The sequence below is a fragment of the Hemitrygon akajei genome, chromosome 2, assembly GCF_048418815.1.
Source record: "Hemitrygon akajei chromosome 2, sHemAka1.3, whole genome shotgun sequence".
In the NCBI taxonomy this organism is placed as follows: domain Eukaryota; kingdom Metazoa; phylum Chordata; class Chondrichthyes; order Myliobatiformes; family Dasyatidae; genus Hemitrygon; species Hemitrygon akajei.
Genome location: NC_133125.1, coordinates 72,985,527 through 72,999,460, shown reverse-complemented (window position 1 = coordinate 72,999,460; position 13,934 = coordinate 72,985,527). Strand labels below are relative to the sequence as shown.

At 47.5% G+C, this 13,934-nt stretch overlaps 1 protein-coding gene across 6 annotated transcripts in view; it reads left to right on the top strand.

Annotated features, from left to right (window-relative positions):
* uba6 (ubiquitin like modifier activating enzyme 6) overlaps positions 1–7,003 on the top strand; it is a 329,252-nt gene extending 322,249 nt beyond the window's left edge. For all 6 annotated transcript variants that reach the window (XM_073024872.1, XM_073024863.1, XM_073024889.1 and 3 more), the window contains 2 exons: positions 4,817–4,911; positions 6,319–7,003. In XM_073024872.1, the coding sequence (XP_072880973.1) occupies positions 4,817–4,911; positions 6,319–6,454 (231 nt within the window). In that variant the 3' untranslated portion in view covers positions 6,455–7,003. The remainder of the gene's footprint in view (positions 1–4,816; positions 4,912–6,318) is intronic.
* The last annotated feature ends 6,931 nt before the right edge of the window (positions 7,004–13,934 follow it).

Here is a 13,934-nt window from a genome sequence, read left to right as displayed (position 1 = left end):
CCCCGATGATCTTAGCTGACCTCACTATCCGCTGCAGGGTCTTGCGATCCAAGATGGTGCAATTTCCGAACCAGGCAGTGATGCAGTTGCTCAGGATGCTCTCAATACAACCCCTGTAGAATGTGATGAGGATGGGGGGGGGTGGGAGATGGACTTTCCTCAGCCTTCACAGAAAGTAGAGACACTGCTGGGCTTTCTTTGCTATGAAGCTGGTGTTGAGGGACCAGGTGAGATTCCCCGTCAGGTGAACACCAAGAAATTTGGTGCTCTTTACAATCTCTACCGAGGAGCTGTCAATGTTCAGCAGGGAGTGGTCGCTCTGTGCCCTCCTGAAGTCAACAACTATCTCTTTTGTTTTGTTCACATTAAGAGACAAGTTGTTGGCTCTGCACCAGTCCGTTAGCCGCTGCACCTCCTCTCTGTAAGCTGACTCGTTCTTGCTGATGAGACCCACCACGGTCGTGTCATCGGCAAACTTGATATGGTTCGACCTGTGTGTTGCAGCACAGTCATGGGTCAGCAGAGTGAACAGCAGTGGACTGAGCACACAGCCCTGGGGAGCCCCCGTGCTCATTGTGATGGTGTTGGAGATGCTGCTCCCGATCCAGACTGACTGAGGTCTCCCAGTCAGGAAGTCTAGAATCCAGTTGCAGAGGGAGGTGTTCAGGCCCAGTAGGCTCAGCTTTCCAATTAGTTTCTGAGGGATGATTGTGTTGAATGCTGAACTAAAGTCTATGAACAGCATCCGAACGTTTGTGTCTTTTTTGTCTAGGTGGGTTAGGGCCAGGTGGAGGGTGGTGGCAATGGCGTCATCTGTTGAGCGGTTGGGACGGTACGCAAACTGCAGGGGGTCCAGTGAGGGGGGAAGCAGGGTCTTGATATGCCTCATGACGAACCTCTCGAAACACTTCATGATGATGGATGTCAGTGCAATGGGATGGTAGTCATTTAGGCAGGACACTGAAGACTTCTTCGGCACGGGGACGATGGTGGTGGCCTTGAAGCACGTTGGAACGGTGGCGCTGCTCAGGGAGATGTTGAAGATGTCAGTGAGAACATCTGCTAGCTGGTCTGCACATCCTCTGAGCACTCTACCAGGGATGTTGTCTGGTATCAGCAGCCTTCCGTGGGTTGACCCTGCGCAGGGTTCTTCTCACATTGGCCATGGTGAGACACAGCACCTGGTCATTTGTAGGAGGGGTGGACTTCCTCGCCGTCACATCATTTTCTGCCTCAAACCGGGCATAGAAGTTATTCAGTGTATCTGGAGGCATCACCTGCACAGTCAGGTGATGTTGTCTTGTAATTGGTGATGTTCTGGATGTCCTTCCACATGCGCCTCGTGTCGCCGCTGTCCTGGAAGTGGCTGTGGATTAGCTGGGTGTGTGCACGCTTTGCCCCTCTGATGGCTCGGGGCAGTTTGGCCCTTGCTGTTGTTAGAGCTGCCTTGTCGCCTGCTCTGAAGACATAGTCGCGGGACCTCAGCAGTGCACGCATCTCTGCGGTCATCCATGGCTTCTGGTTGGCACGTATAGTGATGGTCTTGGACAGAGTAACATCATCAATGCACTTGCTGATGTAGCTGGTCACTGATGCTGTGTACTCCTCTAAGTTGGTAGAGTCACCATCGATTGCAGCCTCCCTGAACATGTGCCAGTCAGTGTGCTCAAAGCAGTCTTGAAGAGCAGAGATGGCTCCTGCTGGCCAGGTTTTCACCTGCTTCTGAACTGGTCTGGAGCGCCTGATGAGCGGTCTGTATGCTGGGATTAGCATAACAGAGATGTGGTCTGAGTATCCGAGGTGAGGGTGGGGCTCTGCCCGGTACGCGTCGGGGATGTTTGTGTAAACCAGGTCCAACACATTCTCCCCCCTCGTTGCAAAGTCCAGATACTGATGGAATTTGGGGAGCACTGGTTAAAATCACTGGCGACAATAAACAGACCATCAGGGTGTGCATTCTGCAGTTCGCTAATAGCCCCATACAGTTCACAGAGCGCCTCCTTAGCATTAGCGCTGGGGGGAATGTAGACATCGGATATAAGGACAGAGGTGAATTCCCATGGCAAATAAAATGATCTGCATCTAACAGCCACAAACTCCACTAGCGATGAGCAGTGTCTGGAAACCAGCACAGAGTTCTTACACCATTCCGTGTTGATGTAGACACACAAGCCACCACCGCGAGTCTTACCGGAGACAGCTGCATCTCTGTCCGAACGAAACAAAGTGAGCCCGTCTAGTTGGATGGCAGCGTCGGAAATCCCATCAGTGAGCCATGTCTCTGTGAAGACAAACGCGGAGCAAACTCTGTAATCCTGCCGAGTATTACGTTGGAGTCGGATGTAGTCCATTTTATTGTCCAGGGAGCGGACATTGGAGAGCAGAATGGACAAGAGAGCCGGCCGGCTAGGGTTTGCTTTTAGCCTGGCACGGACCCCTGCCCGTTTGCCTCGTTTCTGCTTCTTAGCACATCACTTTCAACGTCTCTGTCTCCGGCTACCAGCATCAGGTGAGTCCGAGAAATGTAGGCCCATTCCCCTCAGCAAGCCGAGATTGCGTAATTCAGCCAGCAGATCTTTATGGAGGTTTGTTTTTGGGCGATCTCTGTATTGTAGTAGTATCTGGCGATGGTAGATAGCCACTCTGTTATCCATGTGCCCTAATCAAAAATTGTGTATCAAACTTAAAATAGAAAATTAAATTAAAGTAACACCAGGTCTGAAAGGCAGCTGCTGCCGTGCCGCACCGCCTCATGGGAACTTTATGCTTGGGGTCATTGTCTTGCTGGAAAACAAATCTTCTCCCGTCGCAGTTCTCTTGCAGGATTTCGTCCAGGATTTCCCTGTATTTTTCTGTATTTTACCCTCTACCTTCTCAAGCCTCCTAGGGCCTGCTACAATGAAGCAACCCCACAGCATAATGCAGCTACCACCATGCTTCAGGTAGGGACGGTGTGTTTTTGATGATGTGCAGTGTTTGGCTTACACCGAACATAGCTTTTAGTCTGATGGCCGAGAAGTTCAATTTTGGTTTTATCAGACCTTCTTCCATCTGACTTCAAAGTCTCCCACATGCCATCTGGCAAACTCTAGTCAAGATTTCATGTGAGCTTTTTTCAACAGTGGCTTTCTTCTTGCCACTCTCCAATAAAGTTGTGGCTGACAAAGCACCCAGGCAACAGTTGTTGTATGCGCAGTCTCTCCCATCTCAGCCACTGAAGCTTGTAACCCCTCCAGAGTTATCATACTCTTGGTGGTCTCCCTCACTAGATCCCTTCTTGCACGATCAATCAGTTTTTGAGGACAGCCTGCTCTCGGCAGATTTTGAGCTGTGCCATATTCTTTCCATTTCGTGATGATTGACTTAACTGTACTCCAAGGGATATTCAGTAGAAATTTTTCTTGTATCTATCTCTTGACTTAACTCGTGCTTTTCAATAACCTTTTTGTAGAGTGTTCTTTTGTCTTCGTGCTGTAGTTTTTGCCAGGATACTGACTCACCAGCAGTTGGACCTTCCAGTATTTTTACTACAATCAATTGAAATGCCTTGACTGCACTGTTCCAAAAACAGATCTCCATTTAAGTAATTACGTGATTTCTAAAACCAGTTGGTTGCACTAGTGATGATTTGGTGTGTCATATTAAAGGGGGGTGAATACTTAGGCTATCAGTTATTTTGTGTTTTATATTTGTAAATAATTTACCGGTAGATTGCTTTGTAGGGATCTGTTTTCACTTTGACATGAAAGAGTCTTTTTCTGTTGATCAGTGTCAAAAAAAAACAAATTAAATCCACTGTGATTCAATGTTATAAAACTATAAAATACGAAAACTTCCAAGGGGGTGAACACTTTTATAGGTACTGTATATGTCATCATATTCAACTCTTGAGTTCCATTTTCTTGTCGGCATTCACAGTAGGTACAAAAAACCAAAATAGAATCAATGGAAGAGTGCAACCAGCAAGATGCAAAAGACAACACACCATGCAGATACAAAACAAAATAGCAAGAAATATTGAGAACATGAGGTGAAAGTGACTGCATAGATTGTGTTCAGTTCAGTGTTGATTAAAGTTAATCCCTTTCATTCAAGGACCATATGGCTGAGGGTAAAAAATGTTCCTGAACTTGGTGGTATGGATCCTGAGGCTCCTGTAATTCCTTCCTGATGGCAGCAGCCTCGATGGTGGGGGTCCTTGAATGGGTGCTGTTATCTGATAGGAATTATATGCAGGTTTATCAATCTCACTGTTTTCCTTTAGTATTGTGCTGCTTTATATTAAATATCTTGAGCATTAAGCTTTGCAAATGCCGAATGGAACACGTCTACTGCATTTGCGTTTAACTTTACACACAGTAATATCCTCAAAGAAAGCTAGGCAAGCATGAGTTGCCTTTATGAAATCAATGCCAATTGAAAGTAATGCATAATGTTTTAAATGATTATTAATGCATAAAGTTGTGGTTACCACAACTTACCAACAGTTTCCCTGATATTATTATGACAAATCCAGATGTTCTCCCACTATGTGGCTGTTTCCCACTTCATCTTTAGAATAATGTGTTGAACTGCCTTTTATCTCAGTTCATATTTTGTTACTGAATTCATTCAAATCTCTGGAGTTGGACTTGAACTCTGAGATGTGGAACAATTGAAGCTGATCTTTGAATGGCTCACTCCCTAGTTCTTTGGGTAAAGATACTTCATTACATGCTAATATGGAATATTTTTGTTTACAATGATAAAACTGCAATATCATCTTAGAGTTAAACGATTACAGATTTCTGACTTTTGGTACTCTATTTCACTGTAGGAAACTTACAATGTTGAACCAACAATGGTGGTGCATGGAGTGAAGATGTTGTATGTGCCTGTCATGCCAGGGCATGTGAAGCGGCTGAAGTTAACGTAAGTTACTCCCAAAAAGTAATGAATGGTAACAAGTGAAAGAATTAATGGCTGTTCAATGCTTCAGGATACACAGTATCTCATCTGTAACTCAAACTAATCCATAGTAGGCAGTCACTGCTCTGGTGCAATTGAACAGCTTGCAATTAAATGCTGGCTACATTACCTGCTCAGGGAGTTTGCTGTTGTGTTCATCATTACTGTCTACGTCCCCCTGAGCATGAACATCAAGGACACACAGGGAGAGCCTTACAGTACCATCTGCACTCTACACAACAAGCATCCAGATGGTCTCTTCATAATTACAGGAGATTTCATCATGTTCACTCACAGGACATTTTATCAAATTGCAAAAATATGTCACCATGGCCACCAGGGGAAAGCAGACTGGACCATATTTATACAAATATATGGTACTTTCAAACTACCATTCACCTTCATCTTGGCATCTCTGATCACATCTCCTTAACATTAATCCCAGCATAGTGACCGCTACTGAAAATCAAGAAACCAGTCAAGAAGACCATCACTGTATGGCATAATGGAGCAATCTCTGTACTACAGAACTGTTTTGAACAGACTAACTGGCAGATGTTCAAGGAGACTGCCACAAACAAAAAGGACTCAGAACTCGAGGAATAGGCCACATCTGTAAGTGTGTAGATGATGTTAGTACCTCAAGAACGATCATCTCACAGTCCAACCAGAAGCCCACTAAATGCAAAGATGCACTCCCTACTAAAAGCCAGGATGCTGCTTTCAAATTGGAAGCAGACAACTCTCAGAGCAGCTTGGAGAAACCTCACCTTGGGCATCAAGAGGGCAAAAGACAACATTAGCATTAAAAAAATCAAGAGCATCTGTCTGATAACAATCCTAAACATATATGACTAGACATCAAGGGATGTCTGGCTACGCAAGGAAAAACAGCATTGACTATTTCCCTATTCCAAAGCTCCAAACAACTTCATAAAGTAAGAAACATAGCCAGTAAACATGAACATCTCTACCTTAGTATAATTCTACTATATTACTGTAGATTTGGACATGACCTTTTTGGTAATGTTAAAATCATTACCCAACTAGGTATGGGAAATCGGAAAAAAATGCAGGAAAGGCTGAATACATTCAGCAGAGCAAGCGGCACGGTAAAAAAAAGCAAGAAAAAACATTTCAGGTCTGCTGAGTGTTTCTGTTTTATGTTCATTCATTTCAGATGACTGAAATTTATTCTCTCCAGTTTGCTTTTATGATCTGTGCTATAATTTGAACAAAATGGATGCAGTCTTTACATATGCATTTATGAACTATACTTGGTACTGACATCCACTGAGTTAGTGAAGAGATGGGATTTGAAACTCTATTAAACCTATGTTTAATCTTCATGTACATATACTTTCATTACAGAATGCAGAAGTTAGTGAAACCAACATTAGACAAGAAGTACGTTGACTTGACAGTGTCATTTGCGGCTGAATCTGATGGTGATCAAGACTTGCCTGGTCCTCCAGTGAGATATTATTTCAGACCTGAAGAGAAGTGAGCCCAGGCTTACTGTGAATGCAGCAATCCCTCCTACCTATTTCCACACAAGATGGAATTTGCTAAATGATTCTACTTTACCATGATATGAATGTGTCTCAAATTTCCTGCATATGTTGCAAGATGCAGACTGCCTTAATAGTTGTAATAAAATTTTGTGTTTTCAAATTCCAGCCAGCATATTGTATTATAATGCTGTCAAGGCGGTCCATACCCAGTAACATCATGTAAATCGTCTTTTCTTATACATAGTCTTCAATGTAAGAACTTCACTAGCTGCTGTTTTAGACAAAACAAGGTAAAATATATATAACAAGTGTAGGAAACAGAAGCTTGGCGTAACTACCTTTTGCTGATTCTGGAAATGGCTGTGGTTCCATTTCTCAAGTATACTGTCACATTGGAGAAATCCAATGAAAGAAATCGTCCATTGTGCATTCAGGCTGGAAAAAGGTAAAAGAAAATTGAAAATTCCATGATTTTGGTTTTTCATGGATTTTGCTATTATAAAAGATCACATTTAATTTGCACTAAAAATTAATGTTTAAGACTTTTTTGCCTGTGCTTGCTATGTGTCTATGTTTCAACTACATGCCATTATACCCCAATGTTTTCTTTATTGTGTAGCGATGTACTACATACAACTAGTTTATTCAAACTTCGCGGCGCTGGCTTTTAATCCCTAGTTCACGCCCTCTCCGGCCAGAAATGACGTCAGAGGTGCATTACCAAAGTCTCTCCCCACGTGCGGGCTATTTGTGAGCAGGTTGGCCTGCGCAGAAAGTGGGTCGCCACATAACCCCCCCCCCCCCCCCCCAGAACTGGCGATAACACACACCCCCCGCCCCCCCCCCCCAATGTCCACAGTCTGGATCCGTCTCTGTTTGGCTGTCTGCCTGTGCGTCGCGGTGCCTGAACCGCGACTGGCTGCGCCAAGTCCACATGGGCCGGTTTGAATCGGTCCACCGTGAAAACCTCCTCTCTCTCTCCCCCCCCCCCCCCCCCCCCCCCCAATGTCCAGAACATACGTGGACCCGGTGTTCCTGATCACCTTGAACGGCCCTTCGTACGGCCACTGTAGTGGTGCCCGATGTGCGCTCCTTCGTACAAACACAAACTTACAGTTCTGCAGGTCTTTGGGTACGTAGGTCGAGGTCTGTCCATGCTGTGAAGTCGGTACGGGGGCCAGGTTGCCGAGCCTTTCGCGTAGTCTGTCCAGGCCTGCTGCGGGTTCTTCCTCTTGCCCCCTTGGGGCTGGTATGAACTCTCCTGGGACAGCCAGGGGTGCGCCGTACACTAACTCGGCTGACGAGGCGTGCAGATCCTCTTTGGGCCCTGTGCGAAGTCCAAGCAAGTCCCAGGGAAGCTCATCCACCCAGTTAGGTCCTCTCAGGCGGGCCATGAGAGCCGACTTCAAGTGACGGTGGAAGCATTCCACTAAGCCGTTCGACTGTGGGTGGTAGGCAGTGGTGTGGTGTAGCTGCTTTCCCAACAAGCTGGCCACAGCCGAACACAGGCTGGAGGTGAATTGGGCGCCTCTGTCGGAGGTAATGTGGGCCGGTACCCCAAGGCGTGCTACCCAGGTTGCAATCAGCGCTCAGGCGCAGGAATCGATAGATGTGTCGGTGAGCGGGACTGCCTCTGGCCACCTCGTGAACCGGTCTACCATAGTTAGGAGGTACCACGCTCCTTCAGACACTGGTTGGGGGCCCACGATATCCACATGAATGTGGTCGAACCTCCAGTAGGTGGGTTCAAACTGCTGCGGAGGGGCTTCAGTGTGCCGCCGCACCTTGGCTGTTTGGCACTGTGCGCACGTTTTGGCCCATTCACTGACCTGCTTGCGAAGTCTGTGCCACGCGAACTTGCTGGAGACCAGCTGGACGGTTGTCCTGATAGATGAGTGCACCAAACCGTGTATGGAGTTGAAAACTCGCCGCCACCAGGCTGCTGGGACGATGGGGCGAGGTTGGCCGGTAGCCACGTTGCACAAGAGGGTCCTCTCACCTGGGCCTACGAGGAAGTCTTGCAGCTGCAAACCCAAGACTGTGGTCCTGTAGCTGGGCATCTCGTCGTCTGCCTGCTGTGCCTCCGCCAGTGCTACATATTCCACCCCCAGGGACAGGGCCTGGATAGCTGGTCTGGAGAGTGTGTCTGCCACGACGTCGTCCTTTCCCGAGACATGCTGGATGTCCGTCATGTACTCAGAGATGTAGGTCAGATGTCGCTGCTGGTGAGCAGACCAGGGATCGGACACCTTCGTGAACGCAAAGGTCAACGGTTTGTGGTCCGTGAACATGGTGAACTTCTAAGAAGTACCTGAAATGCCGGATTGCCAGATATAGTGCCAACAGCTCCCAATCGAAAGCATTGTACTTGAGTTCGGGTGGTCGTAGGTGCTTGCTGAAGAACGCCAGGGGTTGCCAGCGACCCTCGATGAGTTGCTCCAGCACCCCACTGACTGCTGTGTCGGATGCGTCCACTGTGAGGGCGGTCGGAACGTCCGTTCTGGGGTGCACCAGCATCGCGGCATCTGCCAAGGCTTCCTTGACTTTAACAAAAGCGGACACGGCCTCATCGTCCCAAGTAATGTCCTTGCCTATACCCGACATCAGTGTACAAAGGGCGCATGATAAGGGCTGCAGAGGGGAGGAAACGGTGGTAGAAGTTCACCATACCAACAAACTCCTGCAGGCCTTTGACCGTGTTGGGCAGGGCAAAGTGGCGGATCGCATCTACCTTGGCAGGCAGAGGTGTTGCCCCATCTATGGTAATCCTGTGGCCCAGGAAGTCGATGGTGTCGAGACCAAACTGGCATTTGGCCGGGTTGATCGTGAGGCCAAAATCACTCAGGCGGGAATCGAGCTGGCGGAGGTGGGACAGATGCTCCTGACGACTACTGCTGGCTATGAGGATGTTGTCCAAGTAGATGAACGCAAAGTCCAGGTCGTGGCCCACTGCATCCATTAGCCGCTGGAACGTCTGTGCGGCATTCTTCAGGCCAAACAGCATTCGGAGGAATTCGAACAGGCCAAACGGGATGATGAGTGATGTTTTGGGGGTGTCTTCAGGGTGTACCGGGATTTGATGGTATCCCCAGATGAGGTCTACTTTAGAAAAGATTCTTGCCCCGTGCAGGTTTGCTGCAAAGTCCTGTATGTGCAATACGGGGTAGCGGTCTGGAGTTGTATCCTCGTTCAGTCTGCGGTAGTCGCCACATGGTCTCCAGCCCCCAGCTGCTTTAGGCACCATGTGCAGGGGGGAGGCCCATGGGTTGTCGGACCTCCCAATTCCAAAATCCTCTTGAACTCCTTCATCAGGTGGAGCTTTTCCGGGGGGAGCCTTCGTGCGCGGGCTTGGAGGGGTGGTCCCTGGGTCGGGATGTGGTGCTGTACTCTGTCTGGGCATGGCTGCTGTGAACTGCAGTGCCAGAATTGATGGAAAGTCCACCATGATTCTGGTGAATTCGTTGTCCGACAGCATGATGGAGTCCAGGTGTGGGGCCGGCAACTTGGCTTCACCCAGGAAGAATGTCTGGAAAGTCTCGGCATGTACCAGTCTTTTCCCTTGCAAGTCGACCAGCAGGCTGTGAGCTCACAAGAAGTGTTTGGGCCACGGCGGCCAGTGTGAAGTCCCACATGAACCGGCTGGCGCCGAACTGCAGCTGCACTGTGCGGGTGCCATGGGTCCATATTGTGCTGCTGTTTACGGCCCTCGGTGGGTCCTGGCTTCCTGTTGCGGGTGTCGTACCCCGTCGGGGGTAAGACGCTGATTTCCGCTCCGGTGTCAACCAAGAAGCGGCGTCCCGACTGTCCCAGACATACAAGAGGCTATCCTGGTGGTCAGCCGCCATAGCCATTAGCGGCAGCTGGCCCTTGCAGGGCGGGCGACAACGGCGGGCTTCTGTGCCCCACCGCTGGTGGTAGAAACACCACTGTTCACTGGCCTCCTCGCTCCTGCCTCTGTGTTGTGTGCGCCCCCTTGCTGGGCCTGGTCTGGTCTGCCATGGGGCACGTGGCTCGGTAATCTGACCGACGGACACCACACTCTCCCTCTTGGCTTTCCACAGCACATCTGCCCGGGCCGCCACCTTCCGGGGGTCACTGAAATCTGCGTCGGCCAGCAGCAGATGTATGTCCTTGGGCAGTTGCTCTGGGAACGCTTGCTCAAACATGAGGCAGGGCTTGTGTCTGTCAGCCAGGGCCAGCATCTCGTTCATTAATGCTGACGGCGGCCTGTCTCCGAAACCGTCCTGGTGTAGCAGGCAGACACCTCGCTCACGCCGTGAGAGGCCAAAGGTCCCAATGAGCAGTGCTTTGAACGCTTCATATTTGCCTTCTTCCAGGGACGACTGTATGAAATCCACAACCTGGGCGGCCATCTCCTGGTCAAGGGAGCTCACCACGTAATAGTAACACATGGAATCAGAAGAGATCTGCCGAATCTGGAACTGGGCTTCTGCTTGGCTAAACCACACATGTGGTCGCAGCGTCCAGAAAGTTGGCAGTTTAGCGAAACTGCGTGAACAGATGAAGAGTCAGTCATCTTTGGTCCAAATCCCATTTGGACCGTCGGGGTCACCAATGTAGCGATGTACTACATACAGAACTAGAAACAACAACATGTAGTCGGTAAGTCGTTTTGAGAGTAGTTTATTCAAACTTTGCGGCGCTGGCTTTTAATCCCTAGTTCCTGCCCTCTCTGGGCGGAAATGACGTCACAGGTGCATTACCAAAGTCTCTCCCCGCACGCGGGCTATTTGTGAGCAGGTTTGCCTGCGCAGAAAGTGGGTTGCCACAATTGTTACGGGTGACATCAACCTTGCCAACTTAAAAACTGCTACCTAAGCATGTTAACACTGCAACCAGAAGAGAGAATACCAGGTCTGTACTACCATTGTGGAGCTGACATGTCTTCCCCCGCCCCCACGTTGGATACTCAGTCTACAGTGGTATGCAAAAGTTTAGGCACCCCTGGTCAAAATTTCCTGTACTATGAATAGCAAAGCGAGTAAAAGATGACGTGATTTCCAAAAGGCATAAAGTTAAAGATGACACATTTCTTTAATATTTTAAGCAAGATTACTTTTTCATTACCATCTTTCACAGTTTCAAAATAACAAAAAAGAAAAAGGGCCCGAAGCAAAAGTTTGGGCACCCTGTATGGTCAGTACTTAGTAACACCCCATTTGGCAAGTATCACAGCTTGTAAATGCTTTCTGTAGCCAGCTAAGAGTCTTTCAATTCTTGTTTGGGGGATTTTCGCCCATTCTTCCTTGCAAAAGGCTTCTAGTTCTGTGAGATTCTTGGGCTGTCTTGCATACACTGCTCTTGATGTCTATCCACAGATTTTCAATGATCTTTAGGTCAGGGGACTGTGAGGGCCATGGCAAAACCTTCAGCTTGCGCCTCTTCAGGTAGTTCATTGTGGATTTTGAGGTACGTTTAGGTTCATTACCCTGTTGTAGAAGCCATCCTCTTTTCATCTTCAGCTTTTTTACAGACGGTGTGATATTTGCTTACAGAATTTGCTGGTATTTAATTAAATTCATTCTTCCCTCTACCAGTGAAATGTTCCCCACGCCACTGGCTGCAACACAAGCCCAAAGCATGATCGATCCACCCCCACACTTAACAGTTGGAGAGGTGTTCTTTTCATGAAATTCTGCACCCTTTTTTCTCCAAACATACCTTTGCTCATTGCCGTCAAAAAGTTCTATTTTAACTTCATCAGTCCACAGGACTTGTTTCCAAAATGCATCAGTCTTGTTTAGATGCACCTTTGCAAACTTATGACGCTGAATTTTAGGTGAAGACACAGGAAAGGTTTCCATGAAGGTCATATTTGTGCAGGTGTTGCTGCACAGTAGAACAGTGCACCACCACTCCAGAGTCTGCTGAATCTTCTTGAAGGTTTTTTGCAGTCAAACAGAGGTTTGATTTGCCTTTCTAGCAATCCTACAAGCAGTTCTCCAAGAAAGTTTTCTTGGTCTTCCAGACCTCAACTTGACCTCCACCATTCCTGTTAACTGCCATTTCTTAATTACATTATGAATTGAGGAAACAGCTACCTGAAAATACTCTGCTATCTTCTTGTAGCCTTCTCCTTGCTTTGTGGGCATCATTTATTTAAATTTTCAGAGTACTAGGCAGCTGCTTAGAGGAGTCCATGCCTGCTGATTGTTGGGACAAGGTTTGAAGAGTCAGGGTATTTATAAAACTTTGATATTTGCATCACCTGGCCTTTCCTAATGATGATAAGCCATGGCCCTGACAAGCTAATTAAGGTCTGAGACATTGGTAAAAGTTATCTGAGAGCTCAAATCTCTTGGGGTGCCCAAACTTTGCATGGTGCCCCTTTTTTTCACTCTAAAATTGTACAAAGCAGAAATAATACACTAATCTTGCTTAAAATATTGAAAAGAATGTTTCATCTTTAACTATGTGACTTTTGGAGATCAGTTCATCTTCTGCTCACTTAACTATTCACAGTAACAGAAATTTTGACCAGGGGTGTCCAAACTTTTGCATGCCACTGTACATATCCATTTTGCTAATCCCTGCATATAACCCACTGGTTAAACAGGTCAAACCAGTTTACAGGGAGTTCAGACTGGAGCATATTTGGGGGTAAGCCACCTATGATCATCATGTCAACATTGATGAATAAGAGAGATCAGTGACCAGCTACAGCGAAAAATGCAGCGAGAATGTTACTGCGATTAAACACTACACTGCCACTGCCATGGCAAATCAGAAACCATGACTGTCTCCAGAGGTTCATGCACTGCTTAGGGATCAGGGAGCTGACTTCAGATTAGGGGGTAAGAAGAGGGCTCTAACATCAGCAAAGGTGCACTCTCCTGTGCCATCAGGAAGGCAAAGCGAGAGCACTCACTGAAAATTTACAACTACTTTTGTGACACCAGAGATGTGACAAGGTATACAAAGCATAGCAGATTACAAGTCTACAACAACGACTTCACCCTTCCTCATAGGCAAAATCCCTTCAATGCACAATTTGATGTAATGAATGATGTGACATTGAGGGAAGCGGCTTCTCTCCCTGAGTAACAGGGCAGCACAAGTTGTGCATGTGATTTTAATGTTTAAGAGAAGTTTGGATAGGTATGTTGATGGAGGGTTGTGTCCGGGCACAGGATGATGGGACTACATAGTTTAAGTGTCTCTGCCATAGTTGTATGCATCAGCAAGGGAGATGAGGGCTACTACGGTGGGAAACTTTGTCACATGGTGCGAGCAGAATCATCTGCAGCTTAATGTGAAAAAGACTAAGCAGCTGGTGGTGGACCTGAGGAGGGCTAAGGCACCGTGACCCCTGTTCCCATCCAAGGGGTCAGTGTGGACATAGTGGAGGATTTCAAATACCTGAGGATATGAATTGACAATAAACTGGACTGGTCAAAGAACACTGAGACTATCTATAAGAAGGGTCTGAGCTGTCTCTATTTCCTGAGGAGA